Below are 19,483 nucleotides of genomic sequence, written 5' to 3' on the forward strand. Positions count from 1 at the left end.
GTTTTGACCAAGACCGGCCGATTTATAAACCTGAACTCATTCTTGCCGCTCAAACTCTCTCTCTCTCTCTCTCTCGTTCTGCTTCAACTTGGCTTCCATGGAGGTTGATAAACTTAAGTCTGATCGCTCTTCTCTGTGCTTTTCTTTTAAGTTTTATCTATTCTCTTTTGACTTCATTTTCTTGGAACTAATCTCAAATTCACCTTGTTGCTTTCTTGATGCTCTGTTTGGTTGCTGAGAAATCTTCCGAAAGTCTGAGAAAACTCCAAATTTTGGAAATTTGCACTTGAAAGCATTCCAAGATTCCGTATTTCATTTGTTTCCCCACACTGCCCCAGCGACCATGCATACCATTATTGCAATAATTCCTTTTTAGCTTGTTACAGCTCTTTAGGTTCTAGGTTTCGTAACAATTGTATGTGTTTTGTAGAATTTAAACTTAATTACTCCCTTTTTCATCTCCAAGCGTTCTTTTTCGGTTTCTTGGAATGGCCTTTTTCCATTATATGCAAGACGCGTGCTGATTTTGCTATATATCACGGTCGCTTTACATTGCACCAGTGTCATCCTAAAAATCCCGTTCCATTTGGAAAAAGAGAATGGTAAAGCAGAGAAGACTAAGAAATTACGTTCTGTTTCTTTATTATTCTGTTTTTTTTTATCGCGGCTCTTGTTTTTGGTAATTATGCTAGAACCAGGATTTGATACTGAAATTAGATAGATTCTTAGGTTATTATTTCCTTAGTGTCTTAAACCCTTTTGCAATACGAGAACTAAACTTCATTATCAGGATGGAAGAAAGTATTGTGAAATATTGTTTGAATGCTGCCATGTTCTATAAACTCTTTTTTGACAGGTAAGCAAGAACTTTTATTTATAGCAATAGGCATAGCCCATGTACAAGAGTGTCCTGTTCTATAAACTATTATTCATCTGATTTCTGTTTAGAAGTTTGTTCTATTTGTTAGGGCACTGGCACGTGTGTGTATGTGTGAGGAAACACCACTTGAGTCCGGTAATCACAGCCCATACCGTTTTAGTTCGTTAATATTTATGGTTATGTTATTGTGTTATCAAATGAGTACAAACCTTAATATTCATAACTTTTTTGTTCATTGCAGCCACCATCATGCGATGAAGCCAAAGAGACTAATGTGGACTGTGCCCTAGTTCTTGAGCTATCTGAAACTGACCCTTATTTTGATACAAAGAAGGTGACAAATGAAGTTAAAATTAAAAATATCTTTCACTTTTGTTCTTGGTCAAATTTATGTCTGGGTTTACTTCTTTGAACATTAATAGTGTTCAGTTCTCGATGAAGAAATCTAATTGCTCCTAATTTAATCTTGAGTTGCTAAGTTTCTATTGTTCTTCTCATTTCTTTTAATACCTCTTTTGGCAGAAGTTACTTCAAAATAAGGGTTTCAATCCCAAGGAGCGGGTTTCTCTCAAGAGCTCTTCATGTCCTAGTTGGATAAGTGCTACGTTGAAAGTGATGCTTCAGATAGCAAGAATCATACACTTAGATGAGGTAGATTCTAATTATGCTCTCTAAACTACTTAGTTTTTCACCCTAAGGACCTGTTTGAAAGAAAGTCAGAACAATGGGCTTATTCTCTGTTTGGCCTATAGGAAAGTAAAACATTCTATCACATGGGTTTGCTTCCCTTGTTAACTTCCCAAAACTTGTAGTTTCAGTGTCTTCCTGGTCTGTTTTTGGCACAAAACTGAGGCATGAATAGCAATAAAGCCTGAAAGTTCCTTCAATTTTATGGATGAGTAACTCACGAGGATATAATGCGCATATGAGGAGGTGCAGGTAGAGCTTTATTTTTGCCAGGATGATGCATGTTCACCAGTTGAATTTTACAGCCCCAGGAATGAGGTGGAGGCTCTTAATTCAATCCTTTCGCTTCTTGACATTTTAAATTCCAGTGGTAAGTGCTTGCAAATGAATGTCCTGCAAGAATTACGGGAAGCAATTGTTAGTATGATTCGTGACGTTGGGGACAATAACTGTGTGAAGACTACAATCCTAGAAAATCACAGTGTTGATAAAGAAGAATGTTTGTTGCAATGGGGTGAAAGAAATGGCATTAGAACAAGGCTGCAGATAGCTTGTAAGTCTTCACAATCATAATTTCTACTGTCACATTTTCCTTGTAACAGGCATCAGGAGATTTTTTTCCTCTTTGGCGTCTATAATGTTGCCCTTCATTTGTTTGTTTGTTTTGTTTTGGGGAGTGGGGTGGGGTTGGGTTGAATCCTTGAGCTGTGAACACCATATCTCTATGATAGTCACACATGCAGATATGAAAAGAAAGATAGCTGATATTTAAAATGCTGTGTTTCCCATCCTTCGTTCATGTTGTAGATGTTGAAGGGGCTGGTAGAGGAGCCATAGCAAGAGAAGATCTGAATGTTGGAGACATTGCTTTGGAGATCCCGGTATCTATTGTCATTTCTGAGGAGCTAGTGTACACATCTGACATGGTATGCTTCAAACGTAAATAATACTTCCAAACTTGTATAAGTTTTACAGCAGTGTTAAAGTTAGAACTTCTATGAGAGACATTGGGTAAAAGCAAAAACAGTTGCAATGAATCTTCTCTTGGTTCGATGGACATTCTAAATAACTTGCCAGTCATAGGTCGATGATGATCAGTGAGAACACTGTCTTCCTGCCTTGCATTAAATAAGAGTTTTTCATTATCCCCACCACATGAAGAGAAATGTGTAGGTAAAGGGAGACCGTTTTTAAGTATGCATCTAAATGATCATTAGGAAAAATTCAAAATCTAATTTAGTTTCCTTTTTCTTTTTTCCAAAAATATTAGAGAAGGGGGAGAGTAAATTGTTCCCATGTATGTAGAGGGGAGAGGGGAATTTTCCTTAGTCTGCTGATCTTTAAATGGTAGTTAGTCAAACTTTTATGTAATAAATGCATCTCTTCCAGAAGTAGGACATATTAGCTCTAGAAGTACCATGGTTATCTGAGTAGTAGATTCTATCAAACAAGCTACAGCCGATTTGATGAGCCCTTCGCAATTACACAGTTTGAATTAGTTTATATTTACATATTTGTGGCTTAATCTTTGAGACAAGTATATGACCACTGATATTTTATTGAATCAGGCATCTATTACCATGACAATGTTGCTTTACATCATACAAGGTGGCATTTTAGTTCTTTAGGCCTTTCTAGCAGGGTACATGGTATGCTGGCTTCATTCAGGAGGTAAAAATTGGGGTGGGATCATATAGGCGTCATGAACATAACATTTGGTTGATGCTTTGTTTTCCATTCACTTTCATTTGGTCAGTTAAGTTTCTAAGAGAGCCATTCTTACATAATCAGTACTCTGAATCTGCATGGAAGAAAAGTGGGTCAATTCAATTTACTACCTTTCTTATTTATTGTAGTTTCATATATTAGAGAAGATTGATGGCATCTCTTTTGAGACAATGTTATTGTTGTGGAGCATGAAGGAGAGGCATAATTGCACTTCAAAATTCAAGATTTACTTCGATGCACTGCCAAAAAACTTCAATACAGGTACTCTTGTGGTCACATGCTTTCTCAATCATACCTACTTTGTTATCTAATCTCTAATATACAGTGTATTATTTCTGGCAAAAGAATGAATGTTGTAATTTAATGCATAGAAATTAAGTTTACACATTTTGTATTTAAGAATGATTTTTTAATTATAATTTTCTAACACCAATATATCTTGGTTTTACCGGGCATTGATTTGATTTATGTTTTTATCTGACAGGCTTGAGCTTTGGACTAGATGCAATCATGGCTTTAGAAGGAACACTGCTGTTTGAAGAGATAGTGCGAGCAAAAGAGGTTATCAGGCTCTCCAGTACAGTGTTAATGACTAAAATTCTTTGATATACCCAAGAATTTATTAAATTAAGTCATGCATCTGAGCATAGCAATTTGGCCTGTTTTAGATTGTTCCCATCTTCCCCTGCCTAGGTATGGGTTTGGCTTTAAAAATGGATGGGGTAGGCATGGGGAATAGAGCTAAAACTTGATCTGGGTTTGGTTCTCATGGGGTTCTTTCTTTTGTACAAATTAGCTGTCCTAGGGTTGCACCTCTTATTGCAGTTCTTGATTTAAAGGTTTTTTAGTAATAAAGAAAAAGACAGCTGGACAGGTATAAGAGAGCTCCACCCCACCTAATCATATATACTAATGGCCGTATCATACAATCTTTTGATTCCCCTCGCACGCATGCGTACATACACACAAATCTAACTTGGTTGAACACCTTCCCAATCTGCTCTGCTTCTTCTTCTTTTTGGTCTATTTCCTCTCTCTCTCTCTCTCTCTCTCTCACACACACACACACACACCATCTCTCTGACTCATCTTGATATTGGATATCCTAGTATCCTTCACATATAGCTAAACTTTCTCCTATTGTTCCCTTTAGGTTTGATTTCCTTTGCTTTCTCTTTATTACATTTTTCTCTATCCCACTTGTTTAAATGTTGGAACATATCTGAAACCATTTCTGTTTTTTTCAGTCTGGAACCCAAATCTGTCTTTACCCATTTTTCATGGTTTCATGACTATTATTTCCAGGTTTTTATTAGGGGATATGATTTTCCATCTAGATAAATGGAATTTTGTCTGTGCAATTTCATCTAAAGTTGCTTTTATTACATCTAAAGTTTCTTTTATTAAGTTCAATTTGTTGGAAAATTGAAGTTCATCTCTTTCTAATAAGATTTCTCACCATCTTTAAGTTCCTCACACCTATATGGAACTTATGAAAAATGAAAAATTTGTTGCAGCACTTGCGTGGTCAATATGGTGAGTTATTTCCCTCACTGTGTGATGATCATCCAGACATATTTCCACGGGAGCTATACACTTGGGAGCAATTCCTATGGGCTTGTGAACTCTGGTACTCTAATAGCATGAATGTAATGTTCCCTGATGGAAAACTAAGGACATGCCTAATTCCTATTGCTGGCTTTCTTAACCATTCGGTATGGCATTTCTTTATTCTTTTCCCCTTTAATTTTCGATTTGCCTACACTGTTTTATGTCTCTTTGGTTAAGATAAAACTTTAGGCTTTCAATGATAGTAGCAGATGCTGCCTAAGTACAAAGGTAACCTAAGGTACCTGAAGTTGGATGGCACGCATAACTTATAACACGCATATATATGGTGTATCCTAGACTAAGCTCATCACCTTTCTGGTCCCACCCGTGTCTTAAAGATTCGGATGTTGAATAAGTTTGATCAGACCAATAGAGGCCTAGTTGTATTTACTTTGCTGGGGTATCATTTTGTGGTTAATTATGCAATTTATTACTACAATATTTTTTTAAGGCAACAAGGGTGGCGATTTAGGGCCTTAGGCCCTGTTTAAATAGTGAGATGAGATGAGATGAAACGAGACGGTTTTAGATGAAAGTTGAATAAAATATTGTTAAAATATTATTATTTAATATATTATTGTTTTGGGATTTGGAAAAGTTGAATTGTTTATTATATTTTGTGTGGGAATTTGGGAAAGTTGTAATGATGAGATGAGATGAGATAAAACTGTTTATGTATCCAAACGGGGCCTTAGACACTGGATTTCATCCATGAGATACCAAGCTTGGTGCCACTTGACTAAAGGCTACTGGCTTTCTATATAATCTAATTGACAAATATTTGGGTGTTTTGTCATGAAATTCTGGAGCTTTCAAGGAGGTATATTTCTTGCTTTTGTCCCTCATTTGTTCCCTGTTACAGCTACACCCACACATATTGCAATATGGCAAAGTAGATACAGCTGCAAATTCCTTGAAATTCCGTCTATCAAGACCATGCAGTGCAGGAGAACAATGCTTTCTCAGCTATGGGCACTTCTCTAGTTCTCATCTGATTTCTTTCTATGGATTTTTACCACAAGGAGACAACCCATATGACATCATTCCTGTTGGTAAGTTTTATGCTGTATTACCTTCTATCAATAGATATCTTACAAGTGTGTGACTGTTCGCAAGATGGACAGGATTATCTTCAAGATTTTTCTTTTTTGAATTTGCACGAACTTTTCCAAATGCTCTCAGTTGAATGATTATCATTGTTTGTTCTAGTACAGACATTGATGCCACAGAGGATGATTCTATAACATCCAACTCAACTCACATGGTGCGGGGTACTTGGCTCTTGAGAAACCACAACATCTTTTATTATGGCTTGCCATTGCCATTACTGGACCATCTACGGAGAACTCAGAGTCCTAAGCTGCAGTACAACACACTTGTAATTATTTTTCCTGTTTAGTCTTTTGTTTTTCTGGTGAATTGATATGGCTTTAATCTTTATAATGTGAGCTGGGTATTTGTTATTCTTTTCACACTCACCTTAAATTGTTTAGTGTTTTTACTCCAGTTTGAGCAGGCTTAAGTTTTCTAACTAATCTTATGTTTCATTGATAATGTTCTCCTATGATCCTTCTACTATTCTATATGTTGTAGCTACAAGCAAACTTGGAAAATGAAATGGAAGTTCTTGGACGCCTTCGGTCCATCTTTGACTGCGTGATGGAAAGTCTCGGTGCTGCAGATCTGCATGACAGGTAAAGAAGTCAATAGAGAGGAATCATCATTTATATGCGATTGAAAATAGAAGAAATTTTTGTTGTTCAAAAGGGTCTGTTTTTGCAGAGAAAATACCAGTTGGGATGTAAGGCTGGCAGTGGAGTTCAAAGATCTACAAAGAAGAATTGTCTCTTCAATCTTATCTTCGTGTGATACTGGCCTGAAGCTGTTGAAGAATGAATGGTGCAGATGCTTGGCTGAGGACAGCCGTGGGTAGTTGAGCTGGATTGAGCAGCATGGTCGATGAAAGAAATAGAAGAAAAATATCATAAAGCAGATATTCTCTTCTGGTGCTATAGTTCCCATCCAAATTAGTCATTGACCTATCAGTGTCCGAGGAAGTGCGAAAAGATTTGTTTTTCCTGATGGTGGAAGGAGCATAAGCATCCAAATTAGTCATTGACCTATCAGTGTGGCTTTCTGTTTTGGTTAGATCTGACGTTTGTGGAGGCGAGAAACAGAGAAAGACATGCGCATTACTTTTTAAATGTTGTTCCAAATCAATTCTTATTCTTAATATGTGGAGAGGGGGGAGGAGGGGAATCAAGGGAATAGAAGCTTGTATAGTGGGGGGGTGGTTTGGGGATAAGATGTGGATGCTGACATTTGATTCGAGCTCTCTACTACACAAATTGGGTCTGTTTTGCCAAAACATCATCATTTGTGATGTTGTTTGTGCATGAAGATGTTGATTGGTTCATTGTGGTATGATTTTGTGAACGTCTCTCATCACAAATTGATCGAGATCACCAAAACCATGTGGCTCATTATGAAGCTTTATATATATATATATATTAGATAAGTTAACATCGTGGTGGTTGGTCCAATAATTGAATTATCACTGATTCAGCTACAAAAAATGGAGGTAGTAGTTAAATCGGTGGTTAAGGGAGGTTGTGACTACTTGCTAGGTGGATGTCTATATGTTTCCATTTTCTTGTTTACTCGCCTTCTTTATTTTTTTTATTCTTAAATTTTAATTCCGCCGAACATTTAAAAAAAAAAAAAAAAGACTTTTCTGGTTGAAATCAATATATATATATTTTTATAATGATTCGTAATGGGGGAGTGAGTCATGACTCATCACTGCTTTTGCTTTAGAAAAAGAGAAACACTACTTTGAAAAAATAAACGAACAAGCAAACCACCCGTGAACCATGTAAAATAAAATAAAATAAAATGAAATGAACTTTATTTTTAGACCAATGAGAACATACACGGTAGCAAAATAGCAGTCCATCAATTTGTCCTTTTAGCATTTATATTGGATTAGTTAAAAGTTAAATCCAATAAAAATTTAACTATTAAATCATAAAATAGTTCATATTAAAATAGTTATATTCTAAATATTTAGAATATAGCTACAGTAATATCTAAAATAATTTTTAAATTTGAAAAGAATTATTCATTATCAAATCTATTTTATATTCTTTTTTCTCTTTTATTTTAATATCAATTATTTCGCTCTCAATTTTAAATGACAATTGAAAAAATATAATTAGAATACAATTACTAATTAATATGTAATATTATGAATAGTAAAATAAAATAAAAAAAATTCATAATTAAAAAAATTAAAATTTTTTTAAAATTATTAATTATTCATTACTATACAATGAATATAGATAATTTAATGTAGAGATTTGATGTGAATAGTTAAAGTTAAATTCATCTTATATTATTTTATTATTATATAATAAAAAAATAACTATTCTAATATAAAAATTTATGTAAATATAATAACTAAATATTAAATTTATCTTATATTCATAAAAAAATATATTTTAATTTTAATTAATTCAATAAGAGTGCTCTGACCAGCTGTCTCGACTCTCAATTATCATTAAAGTTTGTCTGGATATCTTGCAACCAATAAAATTCTACCACCTGTTGAATCTGGAACTTCTGCTACGCGTGGCAGGATTTTAGTCGTACTCAGTCATGGAAGTGTTAGCAGAAAATTGAGGAAACGTTTGGATTCGAAGATGACTTGAGATGAGTTGAGATGGATTGTGAATAGTAATAAGATGAGTTGTGAATAGTAGTGAGATTTGTGAGTTAAAGTTGCTGAATAATAATGAATAATAATGAGATGAGTTGAGATGGGTTGAGATAAGCTGAGATGAACTTCGAATCCAAACGTCTCCTGAAACTGTTATTTCACATTCCCAAACAACGAATGGGAAAAAAATAATTAATATTCGAGAAATATGAAAAAAAATAAAAACGAGAATGAAAGAGGGAGGAAATAAGAAAGGGAATTGCTCGTACGTCTCTTTCTCTCCCTCTGAGCTCTCTCTCTCCAACTTCTTTGCTTCACCTTAGGACGGGAGAGAGAGAGAGAGAACTCGGAAGCGTGCCCAATTTCTCTTTACGAGCGCCATATTTTGCATCTCTAAGGAATTTTTGGAGGTCTCTTTTGCTTCGTGCTCTGTCGGGATTGAGTTTGTTTCCTATAATTTTTGTTACTGTTTTTTGTTGTTGTTGTTGGTGCTGGTGCTGGTGTTGGTGTTGGTGTTTTCGAAGATGATAGTTGCAAACAGCTTCGATCTATGGCAAAAGGACACCTTCTTTTCTGCCGCCGAGGAGGTTCAAGAATCTGCCGATGTGTATGCTTCTCCATTTCTCGTTTTTATGGATTTTAGTGATGTGGGCATCCAAGAATCTGCTAGAGTCTTAAGGGTTTTTGTTTCCAATTCTTCGCTTTGCGTATTTTTGTGATGTGAGAATTTGAGGATTTGTGGGGTTCGGTGATGTGGGTATCGAACTTCGCTTTTGAGTGTTTTAAGGATTTTGGAGTTTAATTCTTCATTGTGTGGGGTTTGGGGATGCCGGTGTGGATTCTATCGCAAAGCTTGGAATGATTTATTGCAAATAATGCTTCAGAAATTGCATTAATTTGGTGTAGCTTTTTCTTTGATTGTGGTGTTTTTATCAAAAGTTAGTTGGGGGTGGTGATCCAAGGTTATATATGTCAATATATTCTCTTTTTGGTCTTGATGATGCGGTATGGTCCATTTTCAGTTGGATTAGAAATGCTTAGCATCAATTCTCGAATGGCGAGGTTGTCTCTGTAACAATTGTTTTATGGTTATAGTTGGTTCTCATCAATTTGCGATCTTGATAGTTGTTTAATCTAGTAGGTTTTAGAACTGGGTAACTCTCTGGCATCATTTATCGTATGTATTACTGGAAATTTGCATGGTTGAAAAAGAAAATTTGTACAGCATAGTTTTCAATTTTTTACTTTTTACTCGAAATCTATAAAGGAAAACAGTTGCCGCATCTTGAAATTTATCAAAGGTTTCAGAAGTACTTATCCCTGCAATACTATCTTCGTGCGCTGGAACATTCTTAATTAAGGGGGTTCTTTAATACCATAGGGCCTTATTAACTTTCCCCAAAGTTCAAAAGCCGCCTAATCCTATAGCTGAAATTAGTTGCAGTTGGAATGTTTGTTTGATTTACATGGATGCTGTTGTACAGTTGGAATATGTTATATATATCTTTTCCTTTGTTTTGCACAGAATGGAATCAGCATACAGGACATGGGTAAGAGAGAGGCGAGAAATGCTATCGCCAGAGGACTCGGATAAACTCTGTTGGGAGCTGCAAACTGCTTTAGGTACTGCCAAATGGCAGGTACATTACTTTTCTTGTTTCTATAATCTCTGCATTCCTCTTCTCATCATCTGTTTTTTTTGGAAGATAAAGCTTCACTCTTCAATCAGTGTTGAATCTTTTATTTTCTAAGATTGGATTATGCTTTCATGGGTTTCATCATCATCAAGATGTCATATTTAACATTCAAAGTCTTCATCTGTTTTCTTAGTCTATTTTTTGCCACAAATCAAGTTGCACTTAGAGCCCCGCTTTGGTTTTTGATTTTGAATCTCTGAAGGTGCTGGTTCCCTTAATCCTGAATTATTGAAATGTTGTTTTTGAATTAGTTGGAAGAGTTTGAGCGGGCTGTCAGGTTTAGCTATGGAAGTCGTGGTGATGACAATACAACAGCTAGGCATAGACAATTCATTTCGGCCATTGAAGACCAAATCTCACGTGTTGAAGCATCATTAAGGGAATGTTTAAATGAGGAAGGAAAGCAACCCCTTCATTGGGTAAATCTGGATGAAGATGAACGCGATGAGTTAGCCACATTTCTCTCCGGCACCTCCCAAAGTGCAAAAGATGAATGTTTAGAGCAAAGGCCTTCAATGAAATGCTCTCTTTTGGAGAACCATGCTCAGAGAAAAGATGCAGACCTTAATTTGAATGCTGCCTCTGACAGAGATGCTAGTAGCATTAATAAGGATGGAAATCATGTCCTAAAGATAGAAGCAAATAAAACTCATGGAAGGACGGATGACTTAATATGTCAACCAGATAGCTCAACTAATAATGCAAGGAGAACATGGAGTTCACCAAATTTTGGTGAATTAAAGATCATAATTCCCGATCAAGATGAACAGATAAACAAACTAATGTGGAGCGTTGAAGACACACCTAAAGTAAAAGGCTCCAAACCTGTCTTCTGGAAGCAAAGGCTTGGGGAGTTTCCTCTGGGATGGGGGGCGGTTAATTTTTTCAATCAGGTCAGCTATTATGACTTTGGAAAAGCAAACCTAGGTTTATGTTATCACGCTAAATGTAACGATATGGAGAAAGAACAGTAATTATTATGAAAAATACATTGAAGGAAATAAAAGGAAAATATGGACTATCATACTCTCTCTCTCTCTCTCTCTCTCTCTCTCTCTCTCTCTCTCTCTCTCTGTTATGCTTGCAGTCAGTAATGAAGTTAGGATTGAAGATTGCGGAGTAATAAATTAATAAAAAAGACCCTTAAAAAAATCCTGTTTGGAAACAAATTTTAAGGATAATTGACTCAAAAGCCTCCAATTTTTTTGGGGCCCCTTGATTTGTCACAGCGTGCTGTCAGAACAATTGCATATTTAATTTGTATATTAAGTTAACACAGTGATGGTTAAGCATGATTTTTTTGGCTAAATTCTCATGAAAATTTGTAACTTCAATATGTTTCAGCACTTTGGTCGGGTTGGTGGGTTCCAAAGACAATTGCAAAGCCCACTACACTTGCCACTCCGATGTTCTCTTCAAGTTACACTCGCTTTGATGCTAACGATTTTTTTGATCGGTAAACTCCTGATTTGCTTGAACTCTTAGCATTTTCAATCAAGGTGTTGAGTACTCAACTGCTGCTACATACTAAATAAGAATGCTACTGTTAATATGTATTGAACAATTTATTCGCTCCATGCTTCGCTTTTCCCGTGTTATATCCTAGTGGAAGTCCAAATATCAACTTGGGGATTAACATATCATGCAGTGGATGAGTTTTTTTTTTTTTTTCCCCTCGACAAATTTCCAGGCTCTGAGTACCCAACTTATCCCACGCATGTGTACTTGCCTTCGCTGTCTGACATAAATTTTGTGCCACACTGGCTCACTCCAAATAAAAGCAGCATTTGTTTTTATGTGGCATGTGAGAGTCTTACGAAAATGCCACATCTGTTCTAGCCTATGGTGGGGGGGGGGGGGGGGGGTTGTTTTTTTGGTGAAAGGGGAAACCCAATTTATGTTCAGAGAGCATTGAATCTATAAATTTTTTTTGTTAGGATGAATGCTTTGATTTTCTTATTTTTAAGCCACCCTGACAAAGAAAGCTCTCCCATGTTTTGTTTTATCTTTATCTCTTGCAGTACCTTTTGTTTTTTATTCAGCTTGATAAAGTGGAAGTTTCATGACACGTGATCAAGACAAGAGGTATGTCTATTGTCTTAGAAACCCCTTGTTTATTACAATCTGTTTAGGGAGTAAAGCACTGATGTGCAGCTATATAGCGAGGATATCCATATACTTATTGTCTTTATATTGTATTACGTATGCTTTGCATATACTACTTGATACTTATCTCATACTTGTTAACCGTATTTAAATCTTCGAAATGTCTTACTAATAAAAAAATGACATCTTTTTTGCTAGAATACAAACTTCCTTTTAGTTTGGTGTGGTTGTAGGGAAAACAAGAGAATTTTTGTGGCTTTTGATTTTTGTTTTGAATCTTAAAATTATACTCGCCCATATATACTCTATTAATCATTCTCCTTCTCATATGCACATATTATTTACTTAATATCACACTTTTTGGAGATCGCTTGGGTTGAAGTATCTGTATCACATCACATCAAAGTACAAAGTAGAAAAAAAATATATCTTTAAATAATGACCTATGTCAACATTGCTGTTGTAGGATAAAGTTCCAATTGATTGCAGACCGTAGCCCATCAAACGATTTTTTTGCTCTTATCTTTTATCTTTTGGTGAGACCTAAGGTGTCTAGGTTTACCCTGAGCTTGGATTGTCGGTGAGTGAGGAATGGGAAGATTTTAAGATCGTATTGAGATTTATTGACATTTAAATTTATTGGAAAGTGTTTGAGGTGCGATTACTATAGTGTTTTGGAATGCTCTCCGTACAAAAACCCAGTGCCTGCATGCATGCACGCAACCTCCTTTCCGGCTCTCCTCGCCGGAGTTGACTCTCATCATTCCCCTTCCCCTCTTTCCTTTCTTTCATTTTTTACTTTGATTCCAGTTATCATTTTACTCTTTTTTCGCAAACTCTGATGTCTGATGGAAGAAGTTTGTCGTTTCACGGTGGAATCGAAAACTTTTATTTTCACGAAGACAAGTGCAAATAGCTTTCGCATCATTGAAAGAAATCGTCGCATAGCTCTGTTTCTTCTCATTAACTGGGGGGCTGCCTCATGGATGGTTAGGATGGTTAGGATGGTGGGGGAAGCCATTAACTCCCATTGGCGCGAAGGTTTTTTCAGGAAGTTGAGGGTGGGAAATGGGATACTTACTCTGCAGCATCACAGAAATGCTAGAGGCTGTTACCTACTTTTGGAGGAGCTCAATAACGGCAGGAGAAGTGGATCATTGATCGTTCCCGAAGGAGCTAAGGGGTGTGGTTGGGAGGGATTTGCTTATCATCTCAGAAAGGTGGTTGAACGTGTTGTTGTGCAACCAGAGGGTGATACGCTTAGGGATGGGAGTTCTGGTTTCGTCTCGTTTTCAAGGTCCCCAGCCTCATATGCCTCTATCTTGGCTGCTTCCATGGAGCTGAAGGGAAACACACATAACGGAGGTGAGATGTATGGTCCTTGCCTAGTGGTCCTGGAGGGGCATTCTGGCGGATGTAAAAAGGTGGGTGAAGTTGAGGGCATTCTTTGGGCTGTCAGAGCTAGACTTTCGGGAGTACAAGAGGAAGCTTCTTTTTGGATGAAAAAAATTGACCTGGGATTGAGCATGGTGATGGGACTGGGCAGAGAGGCGTTGGGATCTTCTGCTCACTTTAATTCTGAAAGAAGGGAGGATGAAAGGACAGGGATAAGTGGGTTTAAAGGGCCCCCTGGTATGGTTGGGCTGGGCGCACTTCCTAGGAGGCCCGAGAGCGCCATTCTGTGTTTTAACTCACAGAAAGATATCGAGCCTCAACTTGGGCCTCAACCTGAGTCTCATTCTTCATGGACACGGGCCTTGTGCCCCCAGACACGGGCCTCAAGCCCAATTCCAAGCCCTATGATGCACGGGAGGGTAGTGCGAGCAAGGGGCGTCACAAGGATAGGGTGAATTTGGGCGATCCATGAAGCCCTATGTTCACAGCTTGAATGACCCGAAAAAGCGCCTTCAAGTGAAGAATCTATTATTTGTTTGCAGGAGACGAAACTAAAGTTTATTGATAGGTACATCATCAGAAGTTTGTGGAATTGCTCTTATGCAGGATGGATCTCCCTTGCTTCTAAAGGTGCTTCAGGGGGTATTCTAGTGTTGTGGGATAAGAGAGTAGTTAATCTTGTGGAGGATTGCATCAGGGATTTTTCGGTAGCTTGTGCTTTTTTGAATGTGGATGATGGTTTTAATTGGGATTTCGCATGTGTTTATGGGCCAAACGACGATAGTAGCGGAAAACTTCTCTGGGACGAGATAGCTGTCCTTTGTAGTTGATGGGATCTTTCGTGGTGTATCGGGGGTGATTTCAACATCACTCGGTTTCCGAGTGAGCGTTTGGGGGATTCTAGCACGGGTTCAACTATGGCTGATTTCTCAACTCTTCTTTTTGAGTTAGACTTGGTGGATCTCCCTCTAGCAAGGGGGATGTCACTTGGTCAAACGGAAGGGCCTGGTCAAGACTGGATAGGTTCGTTGTTTCTCTGTCATGGGAGGTCCACTTTCCGTCTTTATGCCAAAAGCGGCTTCCCCGGCTGTGTTCGGACCATTTCCCCATTCTACTTGATAGTGGGGGTATTCATGAGGGTCGGATATACTTCAAGTTCGAGAACATGTGGTTGAAAGTGGATGGGTTCATAGAAAAAGTTAGTTCGTGGTGGGACTCATATCAGCTCACGGGCACGCCTAGTTTTATTTTAGCCGGGAAGCTTAAAGCATTAAAGAATGATTTAAGAATTTGGAATTTGGAAGTTTTTGGGAACATCAATGATCAGCGGGACAAACTTTTTAAGGAATTACAGCAATTGGATGAGAAAGAGGTGTATAGGGCTCTATCGGCTGATGACAGGGCAAGAAAAATGACGGTAGTCGCTGAGTTAGAAAAAATCACCTTTATGGAGGAGATCTCGTGGAGGCAAAAATCACGGGTACTTTGGTTGAAGGAAGGGGATAGGTGTACAAAGTTCTTTCACAGAGTTGCAAACTCTCATCGAAGGAATAATGTCATTGAGGTTCTTCATGAGGAGGGCAAGGTTTTATTGGGTAGAGATGCTATCAAGGATCATATCGTCCACTTCTATGATAAGCTACTGACAGAACAGTACCTTTGGAGGCCCAAGGTAGACAGGCTTGTTTTTTACTCCATTGATCACACAAGTGCTGTTTCGTTGGAGAGGCCCTTCGAAGAAGATGAGGTGCTTGGTGTACTAAAAGGTATGAATAAAGATAAAGCCCCAAGACCAGATGACTTTCCAATGGCTTTCTTCCACGCCTATTGGGACATTGTTAAGGAGGATCTAATGAGGGTTTTTAGTGAATTTCACTCCTTTATGAAATTCGAGAAGAGCCTTAATGTCTCTTTCATCGCTCTCATGAAGGCGAGGTCGGTGGAAGTGAATGATTTCCGTCCCATAAGCCTGATAAGTGGGGTTTATAAGATCATCTCTAAAGTGTTAGTGAAGCGGTTGAGTGAAGTCATGGAGAAGATCATCTCGAAGTCCCAAAATGTTTTCGTGAAAGGAAGGCAAATACTAGATTCGGTCCTCATTGCCAATGAATGTCTGGAGAGCAGAGTTAGAACTGGCATTCCTAGTATATTGTGTAAATTGCATATGGAAAAGGCATTTGATCAAGTGAACTGTATATTCTTGATAGGTACAGCTTCGGGGGAAGATGGTGTCAATGGATAAAGTATTGTATTAAAATCGTCAGATTCTCTATCTTGGTTAATGGCACTCCTGAAGGCTTCTTCAACAGCTCTCGGGGATTGCGACAAGGGATCCACTATCCCCATTATTATTTATCCTAGTTATGGATGTGTTGAGCAGAATGTTGGAAGGGGCGGTGGATGGGGGCTTCATCTCGGGGTTCTTGATGGGCGATTCTACGCATGGAAGATTGACAGTCTCCCATCTTCTCTTCGCCGATGATACTTTGATCTTTTGCAACCCGGATCTAGATTAGATTCGCTCTCTAAAGGCACTTCTACTTTGCTTTGAAGCTGTATTTGGCCTTAAGGTGAATTTATCTAAGTCAGAAGTAGTCCCTATTGGCTTGGTTAACAACTTAAATGAGGTAGCTGTCTTATTGGGATGCAAAGTCTCATCATTACCTATGAAGTACCTCGGGCTCCCATTGGGGGCCCCTCATAAATCTAAGGTAATGTGGAAAGGGATTATTGAGAAAATCGAAAGCAAACTGACGGGATGGAAGAGACTTTACTTGTCTAAGGGCGGGAGAATCATTTTGATTAAGAGTACGTTATCCAATCTTCCAATGTACTTTCTTTCATTATTCCCTATTCCATTATTCCCTATTCCTGCAGGGTGGCGAATAGTCTGGAGAAGATTTTTCGTATTTTTTATGGGGAGGGCTAAAGGATGCAAAGAAATTTCATCTGATCAAATGGGATAAAGTTTGCACCCCGCTGTCTTGCGGTGGGCTGGGTTTAAGAAATTTGAGAACCTTTAACAAGGAACTTCTCGGGAAATGGCTATGGCATTACCATCATGAGGGGGACGCTCTTTAGAGGAATATTTTAGATGTTAAATATGGCAGCATCTGGCGAGGGTGGTGCTCTAAGGAAGTCAGAGGGGTATATGGAGTGGGAGTTTGGAAACTGATCCTGGATAGTTGGGATGATTTTCTCGTTATTTATGGTGGGAAGGGGCACGCGAATCAGGTTTTGGCATGATATATGGTGCGAGGATGTTGCTTTGAAAACCGCTTTCCCCTCTCTGTGTAGGATTGCGTCTGACCAGGGCTCCTCAATGGCTGATAATATGTGCAGAACTGTCAATTCCATTTATTGGTTTGTGAGATTCACCAGAGCTGTCCATGATTGGGAAGTGGGAGCCATCATTGATTTCTACAGAATCTTATATGCACTGAAGACTAGGGCAGGAGTGGAGGATAGCTTATTCTGGGCATGCACAGGGAACAAGAAATTTTTAGTTAGTTCATACTATAAGGTCTTGGCGAACCATTCCCCTAATGCTTTCCCATGAAAGAGCATTTGGAAGAGTAATGCTCCACTCAAGGTTGCTTTCTTTGGTTGGTTGGCCTCTCATGGTAAAATCTTAACTATCGACAAATTAAGAAAGTGTGGACTTTATTTAATGGATTGGTGCTACATGTGCAAACATAACGGCGAATCAACAGATCATCTTCTTCTTTATTGCGAAGCAGTTAAGGTATTGTGGGATGTAATCTTCATGAGGCTCGGTATCGCATGGGTCATGCCTAAGAGGGTGATAGATCTATTGTCTTATTGGCGAGGGATTAAGGGCAATCGCCAAATCGCTACTATATGGAAGATGGTACCTTTATGTTTAATGTGGTGCACATGGAACGAAAGAAATGATCGCTGCTTTGAGGATAAGGAACGCTCTCCGGACAGTTATAGGGATTTCTTCTTTCATACTTTGTTGCTCTGGGCCTCTTCTATTGTATGGGATGGAACGAGCTTTAATGTTTTGTACGCTACTATCAGTAGCACGTAATTTGTAATTAGGCTCTTTCTTGTATACTTCCTGTGTACTCGGGCTTTGCCTATTTACGTGGATCAATAAAATTTCTTTTTACCTATAAAAAAAAAATCTTTTATCTTTTATTTTTTAGAGCTATGCTTCATTCTTTTAGAGCTTTGCCAAGATCCTTTGGATCAATTGGCAACACCTTGGTTTCTCACTAAGAGAACCAAGGATCGAATCCCCCCTCTCCTATGTATAAAAAAAAAAAGTTAAAACAGGTAGAAAAGCATTCCATGATTATTTGATTAGCATAGGTAGAACCTTTGTTACCTTTAAAAAGTATCTGTTTGATTCTTTTGCTTCTACTTTTTTTTGGCCATATGCACTTGCTTCTTTTGCTTCACTACGATTCTATGAATAAGCAAACTTCGAGTTTCTTGTTAAACTGTAGCTGATCATAAGCACTCAGATGCATGAGTTTGACCTCTTTAACCTTTTGTTGATGGAATTGAAGATGCAGCATTTCTGTGTGTTTCTCTGGAATGTAGTAGAGAGCCAAGTTCAGTTTTAACGTGTAGATCTTTGTTTATCTTGCAGGTATCGGAGCTGTTTTTAAAGCAAGGAAAGTTTGAGAAAAAGGGATGGCTTGCAACCCTCGAGTGTAAAACAAAATTGTGCCATCATGCACGGCATTTTGGAGTTAGGCTAAACCACCCTTTAAAGTACTAGAAGGTAAAACAAGCATCAGGAATAGGGTGTTTTAGATTTCCAGATGACTGACAATGTATAAATACATTGATGTTGTCTTATATGTAATGTGTAAGCTCCCAAGATCTGGTAGTGGGGAGCATAGACGATCGATTTGTATTAAGCTCCAAACTTTAAACGTGATTGCTTGTTAAAAGGCCCAAATCCATGGCTTTAAATGTCCCAACCTTTAACCGTTGTTTTTGGTACTCACTCCCACAAATGTTTACTCAACTAACTGTCCGATTATGTGGCAATTCTATAGATTTTGACCACCGATTTCTTTTTATCTTTTTTATCAGACTTTAGCGATCACCATTCTCTAGCCAGATTGTTAGAAAAAAAAATGTGTTAATTCATTGACAAAAACGTTAACTTCACATCCACTTGCAACGTCAGGGCTAATCAAATGACCACTGGTACTAACTAGGTGGTGGTGATTTTGTGAAAGAAGATTATTTTATTAAGTGTAAATTTGTATAATCATTTGAATGTTGGTGTCTAGCATTTTTACGTGTTCCCCGGAGGCTATATACATACGCTTAGGCCTGCAACCCGAGCCCAAAGTATCGGGTCTGTACCCGATCCGACCCGAACAATCCCATCCAAGGAGCCAATCCGACCCGAACCGACCCTGCCAAAATAAAAGCGGGTCGAACCCCGTATGACCCGACAGCCAAAAAACTCTCTTTCTTCTTCATCGGCAGAGGGATTGAAGCCAGGGTTCTATTACTCATCTCATGGATTTGTCAGGCAGGCGGGCAAAACTAATTGCACAAGCATGTCCCTATATGAAGTGAGATACAATGATTGAAAAAGGAGAGAACTGTGCGTGGATTCGTACAAAAATGGGATCAACATTACAGAGTAGTAGTACATATGATCCTAAA

The 19,483-nt window shown here is 38.1% G+C and overlaps 2 protein-coding genes across 4 annotated transcripts; both read left to right on the forward strand.

Annotated features, from left to right (window-relative positions):
- LOC108998805 lies at window positions 1-7,383 on the forward strand. 3 transcript variants are annotated; one of them, XM_035682963.1, is made up of 13 exons: window positions 626-856; window positions 969-1,015; window positions 1,122-1,214; window positions 1,403-1,531; window positions 1,820-2,120; window positions 2,375-2,493; window positions 3,424-3,556; window positions 3,780-3,856; window positions 4,813-5,010; window positions 5,769-5,958; window positions 6,121-6,284; window positions 6,500-6,600; window positions 6,689-7,383. In XM_035682963.1, the coding sequence occupies exons 1-13, from the start codon at window positions 823-825 to the stop codon at window positions 6,837-6,839; spliced, it is 1,737 nt and encodes a 578-aa protein (XP_035538856.1). In that variant the 5' UTR covers window positions 626-822; the 3' UTR covers window positions 6,840-7,383. The 3 variants fall into 3 exon arrangements, with proteins under 3 accessions (XP_035538857.1, XP_035538859.1, XP_035538856.1); XM_035682964.1 differs by lacking the exons at window positions 626-856; window positions 969-1,015 and adding an exon at window positions 1-103; XM_035682966.1 differs by lacking the exons at window positions 626-856; window positions 969-1,015 and adding an exon at window positions 55-602.
- A 1,469-nt stretch (window positions 7,384-8,852) lies between these two features.
- On the forward strand, window positions 8,853-18,827 carry LOC108998864. The gene is made up of 6 exons (XM_018975600.2): window positions 8,853-9,231; window positions 10,150-10,264; window positions 10,573-11,214; window positions 11,666-11,777; window positions 12,343-12,406; window positions 18,444-18,827. The coding sequence occupies exons 1-5, from the start codon at window positions 9,149-9,151 to the stop codon at window positions 12,366-12,368; spliced, it is 978 nt and encodes a 325-aa protein (XP_018831145.2). The 5' UTR covers window positions 8,853-9,148; the 3' UTR covers window positions 12,369-12,406; window positions 18,444-18,827.
- Window positions 18,828-19,483: the final 656 nt, after the last annotated feature.

This window comes from Juglans regia, chromosome 11 (genome assembly GCF_001411555.2).
Source record: "Juglans regia cultivar Chandler chromosome 11, Walnut 2.0, whole genome shotgun sequence".
Taxonomy (NCBI): Eukaryota; Viridiplantae; Streptophyta; class Magnoliopsida; order Fagales; family Juglandaceae; genus Juglans; species Juglans regia.